The 22,510-nt window shown below is 42.9% G+C and overlaps 1 protein-coding gene across 4 annotated transcripts in view; it reads left to right on the forward strand.

The window, feature by feature from the left end:
• Positions 1 to 13,215: 13,215 nt before the first annotated feature.
• The window catches only part of LOC133622746 (calmodulin-binding transcription activator 1-like), a 223,990-nt gene continuing 214,695 nt past the window's right edge, over positions 13,216 to 22,510 (forward strand). For 3 of the 4 annotated variants that reach the window (XM_061985671.2, XM_061985670.2, XM_061985673.2), the window contains exon 1: positions 13,216 to 13,312. In XM_061985671.2, coding sequence (XP_061841655.1) covers positions 13,288 to 13,312 — 25 coding nt within the window. In that variant the 5' untranslated portion in view covers positions 13,216 to 13,287. The remainder of the gene's footprint in view (positions 13,313 to 22,510) is intronic. The other variant, XM_061985672.2, reaches the window with a different exon arrangement.

Consider the following 22,510-nt stretch of genomic DNA (forward strand, 5'->3'; position numbering starts at 1 on the left):
CTTTTATTTACATATATAGCATCATCTACATTGATACAAAGAATTGCTATTGCGACATCTACTGGACACATTCACAACAGCAGTTTCTTTTGTTCAAAAATTTCGGCTAATTTTTATACTTAGCAAACTCATCCCGCGGTCCGGATAAAACATGTTCGCGAGACTGATGTGGCCCGCGGGCCTTACGTTTGACACCCCTATATAGCGCATATTATTGCTGTTACTCAATGTCATTGGACATCAGTAGTTTTCATTCATGTTCAGCGTCTGATTGTCATTATTCATGTATTGATATATTCAATCAGGTAATGTGTTAGGGCAGGGGTTTCCAAAGTGCGGCCCGAGGGCCGAGTTTTGTCGGACCGCGGCATATTGTCAGGAAAAATACAACAAAAGTAAAAAAGTAAGAAACCAGAGTCAAACATTTGGAATGCAATGAGAAAAGGCTGTTTTTTTCTAACTAATAATTGATAATTTTGCAGCTAGTCACCTATAACACACTTTTTTGTCCTTCAATATATATAATATCTGTTTTTAGTATTTAAAATATGTATTTATATATCAAACTGATCCCTGCATACTTGACTTGTCAGCACTCACACCCCTTATTGAAAATATTACACTCTCTTGAAATAAAAATAAAATACAAGCACAGTTTGGTCATTTAATTTAAAAAAAATACTAATACAGTACTAGCTTGTGACTTTATTCATTTGAAAAATGATAACAACAATATTTTAAACACCGTTAAACGTGTAACTGAACATTATTATTTCCGTACAGGCAGAATGTTTGGCACACTCGTTTGTGCAGTATTATTATTATTATTATTATTATTATTATTATTATTATTATTAATATCATTCAATTCTTAAAGGGGGAAACCATTGTAAAATGTTAAGAAAAAAGAGCAAAACAAATCAGAATGTCATGAGAAAAAGCTGAAATATTGTAACTAATAATTAATAATAATTTATACTTAGTCACCTATCACACAAATCTGACACAAAGTTATGTCTTTAAATATATATAATATTTGTTTTTAGTATTTAAAATATATATTTATACATCAAACTGATCCCTGCATACTTGACTTGTCAGCACTTGGCCCTTGTTGGAAAAAGTTTAGACACCCCTTATTGAAAATATTACACTCTCTTAAAATAAAAATAAAATACAGACAAAGTAAAGTTATTTAATAAAAAAATAAAAAATTATATTTTAAACACTGTTAAAAGTGTAACTGAACATTATTATTTCCGTACAGGCAAAATGTTTGACACACTCGGTTGTGCAGTATTATTATTATTATTATTATTATTATTATTATTATTATTATTATTATTATTATTATTATTAATATCATTCAATTCTTAAAGGGGGAAACCATTGTAAAATGTTAAGAAAAAAGAGCAAAACAAATCAGAATGTCATGAGAAAAAGCTGAAATATTGTAACTAATAATTAATAATAATTTATACTTAGTCACCTATCACACAAATCTGACACAAAGTTATGTCTTTAAATATATATAATATTTGTTTTTAGTATTTAAAATATATATTTATACATCAAACTGATCCCTGCATACTTGACTTGTCAGCACTTGGCCCTTGTTGGAAAAAGTTTAGACACCCCTTATTGAAAATATTACACTCTCTTAAAATAAAAATAAAATACAGACAAAGTAAAGTTATTTAATAAAAAAATAAAAAATTATATTTTAAACACTGTTAAAAGTGTAACTGAACATTATTATTTCCGTACAGGCAAAATGTTTGACACACTCGGTTGTGCAGTATTATTATTATTATTATTATTATTATTATTATTATTATTATTATTATTATTACTATTATTATTATCATTCAATTCTTAAAGGGAGAAACCATTGTAAAATGTTAAGAAAAAAGAGCAAAAAAAATCGTAATGTCATGAGAAAAAGCTGAAATATTGTAACTAATAATTAATAAGAATATACCTAGTCACCTATAACACAAATCTGACACAAAGTTATGTCTTTAAATATATATAATATTTGTTTTTTGTATTTAAAATATATATTTATGCATCAAACTGATCCCTGCATACTTGACACTCGGCCCTTGTTGGAAAAAGTTTGGACACCCCTTATCGAAAATATTACACTCTCTTGAAATAAATATAAAATACAGACAAAGTTTTGTTACTTAATTAAAAAATAAAAATAATATTTTAAACACTGTTAAAAGTGTAACTGAACATTATTATTTCCGTACAGGCAGAATGTTTGACACACTCTGTTGTGCAGTTACAGAATTGTTGGATTATCAGTATTATTATTATTACTATTATTATTATTATTATTATTATTCAATTCTTAAAGGGGGAAACAATTGTAAAATGTAAGAAAAAAGAGCAAAAAAATCGGAATGTCATGAGAAAAAGCTGAAATATTGTAACTAATAATTAATAATAATATACTTTGTCCCCTATAACACAAATCTGACGCAAAGTTATGTCTTTAAATACATGTAATATGTGTTTTTAGCATTTTTGTTGTTGTTGAAAAAATATCAAAATGGCACTTTGACTTTGTGGCCCTTGGTAGAAAAAGTCGGAACACCCCTGCTTTAGTGACAATGGATTTTGGTGAAAAATCGATCGTCTATTTACCTCTGTGTGTCCATACACAGTGTGGAGCCGCTCGCCTAATAAATAAACGGCACGTTCTAGTTTGAGTGTCATTATCAGGTTGTATTATCACTGGAGGATAGAAAGGTAGTATCAGTATATCATTGATACAAGATACCTTTTTTCTCAATAATTTTCATTTTCGTTGCTATTTACAAACTCGGCGAATAATTCCTTGGACACAGAAGGACTTTGAAGGCAAAAACCAAAGGATTTTTGTTTCGTTTTGGCGTACTATTGACTTTGTTTTACTCCAACAATAATTCACAAGAGACTAAGGAACACAATTAAATATTGCCTTGATATCGTTGCACTGACAATAGCACTATAAATCAATGGTAACATTTACAGTTAATAGATGTATCGCTGATTGTGAGTGTCAAATAAGACCGGAGGGAAGCAAATAAAGGTCAGTAGTTTAATAAATAATATGACCCCATCAGGTGCCTCCAACTTCTATTGAAAAATATACAAACAGTGCAATTTAGCTAATCATCGAGTTGATGCCATGTGCATTTCAGGTTAAAGACCATGAACAACACTTTAAATTGAGCTCAGCACATTAATATTATATATGACCCAATCCAAAAAACCTTTCCCACTCATGGGGCAAACAAAGCAACACAAAACGTCAACACACATGGTCTCACATAACACAACAAAAAGACAACACACATGGTCTCACATAACACAACAAAAAGACAACACACATGGTCACACGTAATACAACAAAAAGACAACACACATGGTCACACATAACACAACAAAAAGTCAACACACATGGTCACAAAACACAACAAAAAGACAACACACATGGTCACACATAACTCAACAAAAAGACAACACACATGGTCACACATAACACAACAAAAAGACAACACACATGGTCACACATAACACAACGAAAAGTCAACACACATGGTCACACATAACACAACAAAAAGACAACACGCATGGTCACACATAACACAACAAAAAGACAACACATGGTCACACGTAATACGACAAAAAGACAACACACATGGTCACACAGCACGACAAAAAGTCAACACACATGGTCACACCTAACACAACAAAAAGTCAACACACATGATCACACATAACACAACAAAAAGACAACACACATGGTCACACATTACACAAGCAAAAGTCAACACACATGGTCACACTTAACACAACAAAAAGACAACACACATGGTCACACATAACGCAACAAAAAGTCAACACACATGGTCACATAACACAACAAAAAGACAACACACATGGTCACACATAACACAACAAAAAGACAACACACATGGTCACACATAACACAACAAAAAGTCAACACACATGGTCACATAACACAACAAAAAGACAACACACATGGTCACACATAACACAACAAAAAGTCAACACACATGGTCACAGATAACACAACAAAAAGTCAACACACATGGTCACACATAACACAACAAAAAGACAACACACATGGTCACACATAACACAACAAAAAGACAACACACATGGTCACACATAACACAACAAAAAGTCAACACACATGGTCACACATAACACAACAAAAAGACAACACATGGTCACACGTAATACGACAAAAAGACAACACACATGGTCACACATAACACAACAAAAAGTCAACACACATGGTCACATAACACAACAAAAAGACAACACACATGGTCACACATAACACAACAAAAAGTCAACACACATGGTCACACATAACACAACAAAAAGACAACACACATGGTCACACATAACTCAACAAAAAGACAACACACATGGTCACACATAACGCAACAAAAAGTCAACACACATGGTCACACATAACACAACAAAAAGACAACACACTTGGTCACACATAACACAACACAAAAAGTCAACAAACATGGTCACACATAACACAACAAAAAGACAACACACATGGTCACACAGCACGACAAAAAGTCAACACACATGGTCACACCTAACACAACAAAAAGTCAACACACATGATCACACATAACACAACAAAAAGACAACACACATGGTCACACATTACACAAGCAAAAGTCAACACACATGGTCACACCTAACACAACAAAAAGACAACACACATGGTCACACATAACGCAACAAAAAGTCAACACACATGGTCACACATAACACAACAAAAAGACCACACACTTGGTCACACATAACACAACACAAAAAGTCAACAAACATGGTCACACATAACACAAGAAAAAGACAACACACATGGTCACACAGCACAACAAAAAGTCAACACACATGGTCACACATAACACAACAAAAAGACAACACACATGGTCACACATTACACAAGCAAAAGTCAACACACATGGTCACACATAACACAACAAAAAGACAACACATATGGTCACACAGCACAACAAAAAGTCAACACACATGGTCACACATAACACAACAAAAAGACAACACACTTGGTCACACATAACACAACACAAAAAGTCAACAAATATGGTCACACATAACACAACAAAAAGACAACACACATGGTCACACATAACACAACAAAAAGTCAACACACATGGTCACACATAACACAACAAAAAGACAACACACATGGTCACACATAACTCAACAAAAAGACAACACACATGGTCACACATAACACAACAAAAAGACAACACACATGGTCACACATAACACAACGAAAGGTCAACACACATGGTCACACATAACACAACAAAAAGACAACACGCATGGTCACACATAACACAACAAAAAGACAACACATGGTCACACGTAATACGACAAAAAGACAACACACATGGTCACACATAACACAACAAAAAGTCAACACACATGGTCACATAACACAACAAAAAGACAACACACATGATCACACATAACACAACAAAAAGTCAACACACATGGTCACACATAACACAACAAAAAGACAACACACATGGTCACACATAACTCAACAAAAAGACAACACACATGGTCACACATAACGCAACAAAAAGTCAACACACATGGTCACACATAACACAACAAAACGACAACACACTTGGTCACACATAACACAACACAAAAAGTCAACAAACATGGTCACACATAACACAACAAAAAGACAACACACATGGTCACACAGCACGACAAAAAGTCAACACACATGGTCACACCTAACACAACAAAAAGTCAACACACATGATCACACATAACACAACAAAAAGACAACACACATGGTCACACATTACACAAGCAAAAGTCAACACACATGGTCACACCTAACACAACAAAAAGACAACACACATGGTCACACATAACGCAACAAAAAGTCAACACACATGGTCACACATAACACAACAAAAAGACAACACACTTGGTCACACATAACACAACACAAAAAGTCAACAAACATGGTCACACATAACACAAGAAAAAGACAACACACATGGTCACACAGCACAACAAAAAGTCAACACACATGGTGACACATAACACAACAAAAAGACAACACACATGGTCACACATTACACAAGCAAAAGTCAACACACATGGTCACACATAACACAACAAAAAGACAACACATATGGTCACACAGCACAACAAAAAGTCAACACACGTGGTCACACATAACACAACAAAAAGACAACACACTTGGTCACACATAACACAACACAAAAAGTCAACAAATATGGTCACACATAACACAACAAAAAGACAACACACATGGTCAAACATAACACAACAAAAAGTCAACACACATGGTCACACATAACACAACAAAAAGACAACACACATGGTCACACATAACTCAACAAAAAGACAACACACATGGTCACACATAACGCAACAAAAAGTCAACACACATGGTCACACATAACACAACAAAAAGACAACACACTTGGTCACACATAACACAACACAAAAAGTCAACAAATATGGTCACACATAACACAACAAAAAGACAACACACATGGTCACACATAACACAACCTGCTCACTCAACGTTATAATAAATGTCCAAGCACAGCACATAATAAAAAATACACCAATTTAAACCCCCTGTAATGCATGATAGGAAAAATGCAAAACACTCTCCACTGTATTCTATGTTTAGTACATTTCAGCTGCTTGATATTTCTGATTGTTACACAACTTTAAGGAGGTCGTCACAGAAGTAAACAAGGTAGGAGTCAAACTTTCACAGACTCTTAATAACCAAATCTTTTGGCACCACATAATTCGATTAAATTTTTGGGAGTAACGATTTGATAGAGAATCTATTCTCGATTCAAAATGATTCTCAATTGAAAATCAATATTTATTTTAAATAACATTGCCAGTTCTATGATGAACTACATTCCTCCATAAAATAAATAACAGCTCTAATCAATTTCTATTTTACTTAATAGAAAACTGGTTTAATTAATAAAATTCAACCATACATTTAATAAAATCAAATTCAAATAAGAAGTATCCAACACATCTCTTTTCTAAAGTAAATGTGTACATTGGATATAGATCATCCACATCTACTATATGATTTGTCTGAGTGGCTGCACAGGACTGATTTAAAAAAAATAAAAAGTGATTTTTGATTTTTTGAAAAAATGAATTGCGATTCTTATTTGTAACGATTCTTAATGGAGTAAAAAAAAAATCAAAAATACAGTATATGTGTACATTTATATGTATAATCTATATATGTGCATGTATATATATAGCCTATATGTATACATGCATATACGTATAGGCATGTATATATATATATATATATATATATATATATATATATATATATATATATATATATATATATATTTATACACATATACAGTAAATAGCCTATACCTAAATTATATATGTCATGATCTGTGGTCCGGATCATGTTTTGTGTTTTCTGTTTGTTTTGGACTCCTTTAGTTCCTGTTTGTGCACCTCCTGAGTTTAGTCACCATGGTTACGTATGATTTTCACCTGCCTCTGTTGTTCGGGACACTCACCTGTTTGTAATCAAAAGACACTGCTTAAGCCTGCCTTTCTGATCACTTGTCCTGGCTTCTTTGTTTGCTCCACGCAACAAGATACGTTGGTCATTCCTGTGATTCTTGACTCTTGTTCCTGCGCTAAGCTTCGCCATAGCTTCCCATGCTATCGGCCCGCTTTTCTGTTTATTCTTGTTTTTGTTCTGCTTGTATCTACGGTGTATGATTTATGAGAAATAAATCATCGCCTACGCTTTCGTCCGGAGTTGTCCGTTTTGCATCTGGGAGGAACGACCCCGCATAAAGATATATATATATATATATATATATATATATATATATATATATATATATATATATATATATATATATATATATATATATATATATATATATATATATATATATATATATATATATATATACTGTTTATTAGGGGTGTCAAAAAATAGATTTTCAAATGAATTGCAATTCTTATTTGTAACGATGTATATACATATAAATAAATGTACACACATATTGTCACGTTGGGGTCGCTATCTTTATGCGATGTCGTTCCTCCCAGATGCAAAACGGACAACCCCGGACGAAAGCATGAAGGTAGGCAATGATTTATTTCTCATAAATCTATTTTTTGACACCCTTAATATATATATATATATATATATATATATATATATATATATATATATATATATATATATATATATATATATATATATATATATATATATATACGTATATACATGTATACATATATGCTATATATATATGCACATATATAGATTATACATACAAATGTACACATATACTGTATATGTAGACTTTATATACACTCACAGTACATATATATATATATATATATATATATATATATATATATATATATATATTTATATATATATATATATATATATATATATATATATATATATATATATATATATATATATATGCCTATACGTATATACATATATACATATATGCTATATATATATGCACATATATGTTACGGCTCAGGCTCCTGCCAACGCCGCTCATCCGTCTGTGCGCACCTCGGGACACGCCCACTGGTGCGCACATCCAGGGACGCGCCGCGCGCGTCTCCGCCCTGCTGCAGCCACCAGCTGCAATCACTCGCTGGCAATCTGCACACCTGCGACTGATCAGAGCGAGATCAATAAAGGACCAGTGGACCCAAGGATCGTCGCGGGAACTTAATTTTCTCATGGTGTACCTGCCTTCCCGAGTCTTCCCTCCTCGAGATCTCCCGTTGTTTCCCCGGTGTTTTGGACTGCCTTCTTCATTTCCCGACTCCTCACTCGCCCCTGGACTCTGACGTCTCTCTCTGCCCCCACGGACCCCTCGCTGATCTTGGACCCCTTTTGCCTTGCCCTCTTTGGACTTGTCTGCCTTTTCTCATCAACACTTGGTAACACACTTCAGATATCTACACACATAGTCTTACACCACACACACTCTTGTATTTTAGTCACACACTCTATTTCTATAGTTTAGTTGTATTGGTTATTATTATATATATATTTATTATATATAATAAATGATTGTATATACTGCCCCCTGGTGTCTAAGCCGTCACCTCTCTCAGTAAGCACAACAGTAAGTTCCCGCCAAAATTATTAAAGGACCTGACGGCACAGTTCCTTAGCCCCGCCCCCAGTGACTTTAGTTCCGCCCCCTGTGATTTTTTTTTTCTCTTTTTTCTGCCTCTTGCCCCATTCACCATGTCTTTTTTTTTTTTTCGCTCCACACCGGAGGAGTTTTCTTGTCCTGCCAAACTGTCATGGAAAGGCATGTTTAGCAGTGATGTGAGCAAGGAGGAATTTACCCGTCGCCTGGACACCCTCCTCCCACCCATAGTGACTGTTCCTCAGCCAGAGAGAAGCGTCTGGCATCCGCTTTCGGAGAGGGGGGGTAGTACTGGTGGCTGTGCTGATGGGGTGGCGCAGCTGCACCAAGACAGGCTACCCTCTGCCAGACTAATTCCACCTGTCTTCCGCTTTTCCCAGCCGCAACCACCAGTTCCCTGGCTAGCCTCCGAGCTAGCACCAGCCCCCTGGCTAGCGTCTGAGCTAGCACCTGTCCCCTGGCTAGCGTCTGAGCTAGCACCTGTCCCCTGGCTAGCGTCTGAGCTAGCACCTGTCCCCGAGCTAGCGTCTGAGCTAGCACCTGTCCCCGAGCTAGCACTTGTCCCTCGGCTAGCGTCCGAGCTAGCACCTGTCTCTCGGCTAGCGTCCGAGCTAGCACCTGTCCCTCGGCTAGCGTCCGAGCTAGCACCTGTCCCTCGGCTAGCGTCCGAGCTAGCACCTGTCCCTCGGCTAGCGTCCGAGCTAGCACCTGTCCCTCGGCTAGCGTCCGAGCTAGCACCTGTCCCTCGGCTAGCGTCCGAGCTAGCACCTGTCCCTCGGCTAGCGTCCGAGCTAGCACCTGTCCCTCGGCTAGCGTCCGAGCTAGCACCTGTTCCTCGGCTAGCGTCCGAGCTAGCACCTGTCCCTCGGCTAGCGTCCGAGCTAGCACCTGTCCCTCGGCTAGCGTCCGAGCTAGCACCTGTCCCTCGGCTAGCGTCCGAGCTAGCACCAGCCCCTCGGCTAGCGTCCGAGCTAGCACCAGCCCCTCGGCTAGCGTCCGAGCTAGCACCAGCCCCTCGGCTAGTCTCCGAGCTAGCACCAGTCCCCAGGCTGGCCCCCATGTCTCCACCAGCTCCCAGGCTGGCCCCCACGTCTCCACCAGCTCCCAGGCTGGCCCCCACGTCTCCACCAGCTCCCAGGCTGGCCCCCACGTCTCCACCAGCTCCCAGGCTGGCCCCCACGTCTCCACCAGCTCCCAGGCTGGCCTCGACTCCAGCACCTCGGCCTGCTCCGCCGACTCCAGCACCTCGGCCTGCTCCGCCGACTCCAGCACCTCGGCCTGCTCCGCCGACTCCAGCACCTCGGCCTGCTCCGCCGACTCCAGCACCTCGGCCTGCTCCGCCGACTCCAGCACCTCGGCCTGCTCCGCCGACTCCAGCACCTCGGCCTGCTCCGCCGACTCCAGCACCTCGGCCTGCTCCGCCGACTCCAGCACCTCGGCCAGCTCCTCAGCTGCCCTCCTCGTCTCCGGCTTTGATGTCCGCCGCTTCCACGCCTTTGACGTCTGCCGCTTCCACGGCGCCGATGACGTCTGCCGCTTCCACGGCGCCGATGACGTCTGCCGCTTCCACGGCGCCGATGACGTCTGCCGCTTCCACGCCGCCGATGACGTCTGCCGCTTCCACGCCGCCGATGACGTCTGCCGCTTCCACGCCGCCGATGACGTCTGCCGCTTCCACGCCGCCGATGACGTCTGCCGCTTCCACGCCGCCGATGATGTCTTCCTCCACGCCTGCCTCGCCGATGACGTCTTCCTCCACGCCTGCCTCGCCGATGACGTCTTCCTCCACGCCTGCCTCGCCGATGTCATATCCTCGTTTCCGGCGAGACGCACCATGGCGCCAATCACGTCCGCCTTCCCGACGGCCAAGATGGTGGCCGTCCCTTGGTCGCCGGCTTCAGCGGCGTTCTTCTCGCCGCCGCCATCAGACTCGTCCTCGGTGGATTCGGGGACACTGGGGCCGGCGACCCACCACCAGTTCTCCCCTCCACCCTCCCTTGTTTCGTGAGTATGTTGGACATCTGGAATCTGTCCATAGGGGGGGGATACTGTTACGGCTCAGGCTCCTGCCAACGCCGCTCATCCGTCTGTGCGCACCTCGGGACACGCCCACTGGTGCGCACATCCAGGGACGCGCCGCGCGCGTCTCCGCCCTGCTGCAGCCACCAGCTGCAATCACTCGCTGGCAATCTGCACACCTGCGACTGATCAGAGCGAGATCAATAAAGGACCAGTGGACCCAAGGATCGTCGCGGGAACTTAATTTTCTCATGGTGTACCTGCCTTCCCGAGTCTTCCCTCCTCGAGATCTCCCGTTGTTTCCCCGGTGTTTTGGACTGCCTTCTTCATTTCCCGACTCCTCACTCGCCCCTGGACTCTGACGTCTCTCTCTGCCCCCACGGACCCCTCGCTGATCTTGGACCCCTTTTGCCTTGCCCTCTTTGGACTTGTCTGCCTTTTCTCATCAACACTTGGTAACACACTTCAGATATCTACACACATAGTCTTACACCACACACACTCTTGTATTTTAGTCACACACTCTATTTCTATAGTTTAGTTGTATTGGTTATTATTATATATATATTTATTATATATAATAAATGATTGTATATACTGCCCCCTGGTGTCTGAGCCGTCACCTCTCTCAGTAAGCACAACAATATATAGATTATACATACAAATGTACACATATACTGTATATGTAGACTTTATATACACTCACAGTACATATATATATATATATATATATATATATATATATATATATATATTTATATATATATATATATATATATGCCTATACGTATATACATGTATACATATATGCTATATATATATGCACATATATAGATTATACATACAAATGTACACATATACTGTATATGTAGACTTTATATACACTCACAGTACATATATATATATATATATATATATATATATATGTATATATATATATATATATATATGTGTACACACACACAGTATATATATATATATATATATATATATATGTGTACACACAGACAGTATATATATATATATATATATATATATATATATATATATATGTGTGTACACACACACAGTATATATATATATATATATATATATATATATATATATATATATATATATATATATACTTTACATGCAGTTGGCTTTAATAAAACCTCAACTTGGGCATAAAATGAAAAACAAATGTCAAAAAGTTCAGTATTGTGAACTCTCTTAAACTCAAACTCCTGTAATCTAATAACTGTTGGCCAATATTTAAAATGTATGTTTGATATTTCATGACGTGTGGTTTTATTGCCTGCAGTCTGCATGTAAAAGATGTGGACTGTGGAGAGGATGTGTGTGGAGGACATGGCACGAAAGAGTCAAGTCAGGCTTGGGATGTATATAAATTGGCTGTAGAAAGGGACAAGCGGTATAAAAAGGCTGTAGAAGTAGTGAGATGGTCGCAAACATGATGTCCTTTTATTGTCTGTGCTCATCCTTTGAAGTCAGTGCAGCTACTGCGCACGCGCACGGCCTACAGCAGGCGCATGCGGAGCTGTCCTTTCAGCACCACAGCATCCCGCCATGCCCACGCGCGAACGTCCACCAAGTGCGTGTTATTTGTGATAATGGCGAGCGCGTGCGCGTGAGGGAGGCTGTCAAGGTGTCCTCGGAACACAGACGTCGTTCGGCGGTGACGTGACGGGCGCGCGCCTCACGTCAGTGGGCGGGGCCTGCGTCCAGCGCCTCCATCGCGGGTCCCCGCTGTCAGTCGAAAGCGGCTCGGCCAATCGGGGGCCGGGACGCGGCAGGCTCGCCCCCCCCCCCTCCCCCGCTGAGCCAACTTCTCGGCCCCGCCCCCCTCCTTGAGCTGTCCTCTCCGCGAGCGTGAACGCGCATGCTCCCCCTCCCCGCCCCCTACCGCCACCACTAGGTCGAGTCGAGGAGGAGGAGGAGGAAGAGGAGGAGGAGGAGGGATGAGGCGCGCGGCGGAGGGGAAATGGCTGCCGAAAACAAGCCGGAAGGTAAGACAGAAATATGGCTTTTTATCCGAGGCGCCACCGTGACGCCACCTTTGGGCGCGCGGGGGGGGGAACACACTTAGGAGCCGGGCTTGCCTCAATACTTATGCCCGGCCCCAAAACACAGAAATGACGCTTAAAGGAGACTCGTCTGTGGGGCTTGTTCGAGACACAGTCGCGGTTTTTAGTGGAGGTTTTTTTATTATCATTTTTTTTACCTCCGACTAAGTGTCTTCATGCGGGCTTGGAGGCGCGGGACGGCATGAGAGAAGATGAGAAGATGAGAGGAAGAGAGAAGATGAGAAGATGAGAGAAGATGAGAGGATGAGAGAAGATGAGAAGATGAGAGGATGAGAGAAGATGAGAGAAGATGAGAGGATGAGAGGATGAGAGGATGAGGGCGCTTCACGCTGAAGGAATTCAGATGCGTGGCGCGTGCGTGTTGATGTGTCTCTGCTATAAAGTATAATAGACCTGCACTGCCTTTCTATTTCCTCACGCACGCACGCACGCACGCACGCACGCACGCACGCACGCACGCACGCACGCACGCACGCACGCACGCACGCACGCACGCGCACACACACACACACACACACACACGCACACACACACACAAGGATCATGGAGTGTGTGTCAGGTGTTTAGTATGTGTGTCACTTTCATCTTCCACCATTTGCTTCAATTGTTGGTCCCTCCATTAAAGTCCTGAGGTCATCATCATCATCATCATCATCATCATTATTATTATTATCATCATCAATATTCTCATCACTGCCATGAAATCTCACACTCTTGTGTGCCTTCATGCATTATTGACCTCATCTGCTCCCTTGGATTCATTCTTGTTGCTTTTATTCAGCGTCTTACCTTTGATTTGTTTACCAACACCCCTCCCCTTCCTGCGTGCCGATGACTACATTAACACAACGTGGCCCCAATCAGATCTTTTCAAAATAAGATTTTTATTTTTTTTTCCAGCTGCCTGTTAACACTGCAAGTAAAATGTGGTCTTTGTCAAATTCCGGTGTCAACGCGCACAGGCCCCAATGTGGCCCCAATGTGGCCCCAATGTGGCTCCAATGTGGCCCCAATGTGGCCCCAATGTGGCCCCAATGTGGCCTCAATGTGGCCCCAATGTGGCCTGGACGTCACTTGCATGCCCAGTTCGATAAAGTAAAAAGAAAGGAAGTTGACCGGATTCCGTAAACGAACATGGAAGTCGCTACTACAAAATAAAATAAGTCGCTCCAGCTTAAAAATGAATGTTTTTTTTTAATGTGAAAACAAAATAAAGTAATATTATGTATGCAATAGTCACATTCAGGTCACATTGCCGTTTAGATCGAAGTCACATTTGAAAAGATCAGTTTCCAATCGGATTCAGGACTACCTCCTGATGTGATCTGAATCTGATGCCAAAAGATGAGATTTGAAGCACTTTGGAGCGTTTGCACTGACAAAAGAAATCCGATGTGTGTCACTTGAGGGCAAACTAAATCAGATTTGTCAAGTTTGTCTAAGTCCAATATTTGGTGTGCAGTGTAAACAGGGCCAATGTGGTTCCAAAGTGGCCTCAATGTGGCCTCAATGTGGCTCAAATGTGGCCTCAACGTGGCCCCAATGTGGCCTCAAAGTGGCCCCAATGTCGCTTCAATGTGGTCCCAATATGGCCTCAATATGGCCCCAATGTGGCCCCAATGTAGCCTCAATGTGGCTCCAATGTGGCCTCAATGTGGCCCCAATGTGGTCTGGACGTCACTTGCATGCACAGTTTGATAAAGTAAAAACAACGGAAGTTGACCCGATTCCGTAAACGAACAAGGAAGTCGCTACTACAAAATAAAATAAGTCGCCACACCTTATACATTGATGGGTTTTTTTTTATGTGAAAACAAAATATAAAGTAATATTATGTATGAAATAGTCCCATTCAGGTCACATTGCCGTTTAGATCGAAGTCACATTTGAAAAGATCAGATTCCAATCGGATTCAGGACTACCTCCTGATGTGATCTGAATCTGATGCCAAAAAATCAGATTTGTCAAGTTTGTCTAAGTCTAAGATTTGGTGTGTAGTGTAAACAGGGCCAATGTGGCTCCAATGTGATCCCAATGTGGCCCCAACGTGGCCTCAATGTGGCCCAAATTTGGTGCCAATGTGGCCCCAATGTGGCATCAATATGACCCCAATGTGGCCCCAATGTGGCCCCAATATGGCCCCAATGTGGTCCCAATGTGGCCCCAATATGGCCCAAATGTGGCCTCAATGTGGCCCAAATCTGGTCTCAATGTGGCCCCAATGTGGCCCCAATGTGGCCTCAATATGACCCCAATGTGGCCTCAAAGTGGCCCCAATGTCGCTTCAATGTGGTCCCAATATGGCCTCAATATGGCCCCAATGTGGCCCCAATGTAGCCTCAATGTGGCTCCAATGTGGCCTCAATGTGGCCCCAATGTGGTCTGGACGTCACTTGCATGCACAGTTTGATAAAGTAAAAACAAAGGAAGTTGACCCGATTCCGTAAACGAACAAGGAAGTCGCTACTACAAAATAAAATAAGTCGCCACACCTTATACATTGATGGGGTTTTTTTTATGTGAAAACAAAATATAAAAGTAATATTATGTATGAAATAGTCCCATTCAGGTCACATTGCCGTTTAGATCGAAGTCACATTTGAAAAGATCAGATTCCAATCGGATTCAGGACTACCTCCTGATGTGATCTGAATCTGATGCCAAAAAATCAGATTTGTCAAGTTTGTCTAAGTCTAAGATTTGGTGTGTAGTGTAAACAGGGCCAATGTGGCTCCAATGTGATCCCAATGTGGCCCCAACGTGGCCTCAATGTGGCCCAAATTTGGTGCCAATGTGGCCCCAATGTGGCCCCAATGTGGCATCAATATGACCCCAATGTGGCCCCAATGTGGCCCCAATATGGCCCCAATGTGGTCCCAATGTGGCCCCAATATGGCCCAAATGTGGCCTCAATGTGGCCCAAATCTGGTCTCAATGTGGCCCCAATGTGGCCCCAATGTGGCCTCAATATGACCCCAATGTGGCCCCAATGTGGCCCCAATATGGCCCCAATGTGGTCCCAATGTGGCCCCAATATGGTCCAAATGTGGCCTCAACGTGACTTGCATGCACAGTTCAATAAAGTGAAAACAAAGGAAGTTGAATGGAATCAGTAAATGAACAAGGAAGTTGCTACTACTACTACAAAATAAAATAAAGTCGCCACACCTAAAAAATTAATGTTTTTTTAATGTAAAAACAAACAAATGAAAGTAATATTTTGTATGAATGGATGTATACATATTTGTGAGGGTTGTATTCTTTAAAAGGCTGTTAAGTAGATGGACAACAGCGTGGATCTACCTTAGATTTATTTCACACCTCATTTACATAAACAACTTACACTATGTACCTAACATGTAAACAACTTACACAATGTACCTAACATGTAAACAACTTACACAATGTACCTAACATGTAAACAACGTACACTATGTACCTAACATGTGTCAGGCTTGGACTAAGGAAGGGCCTCAGATACAGAGATGGGATTCTTAGTAAAGCTTTTATTTTGAAAACTCTTTAACCTCCGGAGCAGAGTTATACAAATACTATAGGTAACAAAAAACGGTCAGCGAAAAAAGGTTCCAAAAAGGGAATAACCGAAAATCACTCCTAAAAGGAGGAAAATACAAAAATAAAGACGAACTATAATTAGCGCCGTATCTGCTATGAAAACTTAACATAAAACGCTCCAACAGGAGGAAGAAAACAATGACTGTAAAAATGTCTCCTCTAATCTTAGTCTAATAAAGGTAAACGAAAAATCACTCAAAAACTTTGAGGAAGGAAGATCATTAGGAAAAAATCATAACTCACCACTGCGGTTGAGTTATGATTTTCAAAAGTCGCTCTGAGGGAGGAGAAAAAGTTAAACTCAAAATTACAGCGTGGGAATTCTGGATCCAAGGAAGTAGACGTGGGACGAGGCAAGGCATGGACATGAACATGAACATTGATGCTAGACAGGCACGACGGCTCGAGACAATCTGGCACAGAACAAGGGGAGGCATGGCTTATAGGAAACATGAGGGTAATGGGAAACAGGTGGAAACAATCAAGGGTCAGGGATGACGTCAGACTGGTGACACAAGAGGAAGGACCCGTGATCTGAAACAAGAGGAGTTGCTTTTCAAAATAAAACATGCAAATCACAAGACAGAAAAAACCAAGACAAGACATCCCACACCGCGGTGTGACAGTACCCCTCCCTTTAGGGCCGACTCCTGACAGCCCTGATTGTCCGGGATGGTCTCTATGGAAATCCTCAATGAGGGTGGAGTCCATGATATGCCGAGAAGGCACCCCCTGTCTCTCCTCCGGGCCGTACCCTTCCCAGTCCACCAGGTACTATCTGCCCCGGCCCCTGCTGCGAAATGCTAACAACTTCTTCACCTTGTAAACAGGACCGCCCTCAATCATCTCGGGTGGTGGAGGGGACGTGGTGGCCGGAACCAGCGGGCTTTCTTTGAAGGGTTTCACTCGACTGACGTGGAAGGTTGGGTGTACACTCAGGGACTGGGGCAGACGGAGTCGTACTGCAGAGGGTCCGATGACTCTGGTGATTGAGTATGGACCTACGAACCGTAGTGCTAGCTTCTTGGAAGGTACTTTGAGCCGCATGTCTTTGATTGAGAGCCATACTCTATGCCCTGGCCGATATGCAGGAGCGGGTTTCCTCTTGCGATCCGCTGTCTTCTTCATCCGGTCTCCTTGTTGGACCAGCACCTGACGAGCTGCTGCCCAGATGCGTCGGCAGCGTCGGACCAGGGAATGTGCCGAGGGGACCGATACTTCCGGCTCATTGTCTGGAAAGACTTGAGGTTGGAAACCACAAGCACTTTTAAATGGAGAGAACCCTGTGGCAGATGTAGGTAATGAATTGTGTGCATACTCAACCCAGACCAGGTGTTTGCTCCATGTAGAGGGATTCTGGGACACCAGGCACCGGAGGCTGGTTTCCAGTTGCTGGTTGAGGCCTTCGGTCTGGCCGTTGGCCTCCGGGTGATAGCCTGAGGTCAGGCTGGCCTTAGCTCCGATGAGCCTGCAGAAATCCCTCCAAAACCGTGACACAAACTGGGGCCCCCGGTCGGGGACAATGTCTTTAGGGAAGCCGTGAATCTTGAAAACATTGTTCATCATGATTTCTGCCGTCTCCTTGGCGTAGGGCAGCTTAGGCAAGGCAATGAATCTTACCATTTTGGTGAAACGGTCCACCACTGTTAGGACGGTGGTGTTACCTTGAGAGACTGGGAGCCCCGTGACGAAGTCCATGGAGATGTCGGACCACGGTCTGGAGGGGACAGGTAGGGGCTGCAATAGACCCATACGAAACCCGGATGGCGTCTTGTTCCGAGCGCAGACTGAACATGCCTCCACGTACTCCCGAACCTCCGGTTCAATTGATGGCCACCAAAATCGCCGGGAGATGGCGAACATCGTTCTTAGAACTCCCGGGTGGCATGAAAGCAGGGAGGTGTGAGCCCAATGGATCACCTGTGAGCGCAACCCAGTCGTAACAAACAAGCGATTACCTGGGCACCCACTAGGTGGCGGGGTTCCACCATTTGCCTGCTTCACCTCATCTTCTATTTGCCAGGTAACCACTCCAACCACACGGGACAGTGGAAGGATAGTTTCTGGTTCCTTGGCAACAAGCTCGGGGTCGAAGCGTCGAGACAGGATGTCTGGGTTGACGTTTTGAGACCCCGGCCTGTAAGAGAGAGAGAAAGAGAAGCGGTTAAAAAAGAGTGCCCAACTGGCCTGGCGAGAATTGAGTCCTTTAGCCTTCTTTATGAACTCTAGATTTTTATGGTCCGTCCAGACAATGAACAGGAGACCGGCCCCCTCAAGCCAGTGTCTCCACTCTTCAAGGGCGAGTTTGACCGCCAACAACTCACGGTTGCCGACGTCATAGTTCCTCTCAGCTTTGATTAGACGTTTTGACAGGAAGGCGCAGGGATGCATTTTGCCATCCTTTTCTGAGCGTTGGGATAAGACGGCTCCAACTCCTTCGTTGGAGGCATCCACCTCTACCACAAACTGGCGTTGCGGGTCTGGCATGGTGAGGATAGGAGCCGAAGTGAAACGCTGTTTGAGGTTTTGGAATGCCCTTTCAGCTTCTGTAGTTCATCGGAATTGTACCTGAGTGGAAGTGAGGGCATGGAGAGGAGCCGCTATATCGCTAAAACCTCTGATAAACCGCCTGTAGAAATTAGCAAACCCTAAGAACTGCTGAACCCTCTTGCGGCTATCAGGAGTGGGCCAGTCGGTAACTGCACTAATCTTAGCCGGGTCCATCTTAACCCTTCCCAGAGCTACTATAAAACCCAAGAAGGAAATAGTGTTAACATGAAACTCACTCTTTTCTGCTTTGACATACAGCTGGTTTTCCAATAGTCTTTTAAGGACCCTAGTCACGTGCACTTGGTGAGTATCAATGTCTGGTCATCTAGGTAAACATACACAAATTGATCTAGGAAGTTTCTGAGCACATCATTTATCATGGCTTGAAAAACAGTCCGAATGGCATGACTAGATATTCATAGTGTCCACTGGGAGTATTAAATCCAGTTTTCCACTCATCCACTTCCCTTATACGGATCAGGTGGTAGGCATTACGAAGATCAAGTTTAGTAAATACCTTAGCTTGTTGGAGTTGGTCAAACACTGATGTCATGAGAGGGAGGGGGTACCGGTTCTTTATGGTGATGTCGTTGAGTGGACTGTAATCGATGCATGGTCTCAGGGATCCATCCTTTTTGCCCACAAAAAAGAATCTGGCACCCGCTGGTGATGAGGAGGAGCGGATCAGCCCCGCTCTTAATGAGGCTGTGAGGTACTCCTTCATGGCCGCCCTCTCACGACTGGAAACTGAATACAGGCGACCTTTGGGTATGGTGGACCCTGGGATCAAGTCAATGGCGCAGTCGTATGGACGGTGCGGAGGAAAAGACATGGCTTTGGTCTTGCTGAAAACTTCTCGTAGCTGGTGGTAGCATGGGGGTACAGAGTTCAGGTCCAGGTACTCCGATTCTGTGGTGGGGTTTGCAGAAAACAAATTGAGTTGCGCTACACCTTTATTTCGTGTAGAGCCGATGAAACAGTCATTAACACAGTCCTTACCCCATGCTTTAATTTCACCTGTCCTCCAGTCTATCTGGGGGTTGTGTTGAAACAGCCACGGTAGTCCCAAAATCAAAGTGTGTGAGGAGGTTTGGAACAGATAAAGGCAAATCTTTTCTTCATGGTCTTTTATGCATATGCGGATGGGTTCTGTGGTGTGGGTAATCACAAACAGTTCCTTCCCATCAAGAGCTCTAGCTCTAATGGGTCGAGCTGATTGTTCAGATTTGATACCTAATTTAGCAGCCAGAGCCCAGTCCATTAAACTCTCGTCCGCCCCTGAGTCAATAAGCGCCCCAATGTTTGTGACTGTGTGATGTTTTACATGAATTTTGGTGAGGGTACGCTTAATAATAGTAATAATAATAATAATAACTGGGATTTATATAGCGCTTTTCTAAGTACCCAAAGTCGCTTTACATGTAGAACCCATCATTCATTCATTAATGGGAGTAGAAGCAGTTTGTTGACTCACTCCTATGGATCGTTTAACTGGACAGGTGGCGACGAGGTGGCCCGGCTCCCCGCAGTAAAAACACCTTCCTTCCAGCTGTCGTCTCTGGCGTTCCTCCGGCGTCAGCCGCGCTCTCCCCAGCTGCATCGGATCCTCACCTTCCGTCAGGGAAATGGGACGACTCGACTCGGGTGAAGCGGTGTAGAAATCCGGTCCGTGTTGCATCTGATAATGTGCCGCGCCTCCCGTAGTGGTGGTCCGTACGCTCCGATGTTGTCTGAGCTGAGTAAGCCTGTTGTCGGTACGGATGGCGAGCGCAATAAGCTCGTCCAACCCAGCAGGTAAGTCTCGTGGGACGAGGAGATCTTGAATAGGTACGGCCAGCCCTTTCAAAAAAGTGTCATACAGGGCAGCGGAGTTCCATCCGCTCTCCGCCGATAGCGTGCGGAACCGGATGGCATAATCACAAACAGATTCTGGACCTTGCCTCAGTCTGCTCAGCTCCTGTGCTTTCTCTCGGTTGTCGGTGACAGGATCAAATGTCATACGTAGGGCAGTCTGGAACTCCGTGAGTGAGTTGCAGACAGCTGAGCCTCGGCCCCATTCGGCGGAAGCCCAGGCCTTGGCTCTACCCGTCTCGTGGGAGATCATAAAATCGATCTTTGCTTGCTCAGTGGGGAAGGCGTGAGGATTAAATTCAAAATGGATAGAACAGTCTATGATGAAAGCTTTGCTTTGTCCTGTTTCACCTGAATAGGATGCTGGGGGTGCCAATTTACTTCCGGCTCCGGCGAATGACATAGGCGGTAGGTGGGCAGGTACGGGTGCCGATGTGGCGGATTAAGGAAGTCGCAGGACCATCTCCTGTAGCTGGGCGGTTAGGCGGGCCATATGCTCGGCCATCGCCGTCTGGAAACCCTCTTGGCGTGAGAGGCGGGTTTCCTGATGCTGTATGGCGGCGGAAAACTGTCCTTTCTCATACTGGTCAGATTGTAATGTCAGGCTTGGTCTAAGGAAGGGACTCAGATGCAGAGATGGGATTCTTAGTAAAGCTTTTATTTTGAAAACTCTTTAACCTCCAGAGCAGAGTTATACAAATACTATAGGTAACAAAAAACGGTCAGCAAAAAAAGGTTCCAAAAAGGGAATAACCGAAAATCACTCCTAAAAGGAGGAAAATACAAAAATAAAGACAAACTATAATTAGCGCCGTATCTGCTATGAAAACTTAACATAAAACGCTCCAACAGGAGGAAGAAAACAATGACTATAAAAATTTCTACTCTAATCTTAGTCTAATAAAGGTAAACGAAAAATCACTCAAAAACTTTGAGGAAGGAAGATCATTCGGAAAAAAATCATAACTCACCACTGCGGTTGAAAAAAGGCTAGAAAACAAAAGTTACTCTGAGGGAGGAGAAAAAGTCAAACTCAAAATTACAGCGTGGGAATTCTGGATCCAATGAAGTAGACGTGGGACGAGGCAAGGCATGGACATGAACATGAACATTGATGCTAGACAGGCACGACGGCTCGAGACA

The sequence above is a fragment of the Nerophis lumbriciformis genome, linkage group LG23 (genome assembly GCF_033978685.3).
Source record: "Nerophis lumbriciformis linkage group LG23, RoL_Nlum_v2.1, whole genome shotgun sequence".
NCBI lineage: Eukaryota > Metazoa > Chordata > Actinopteri > Syngnathiformes > Syngnathidae > Nerophis > Nerophis lumbriciformis.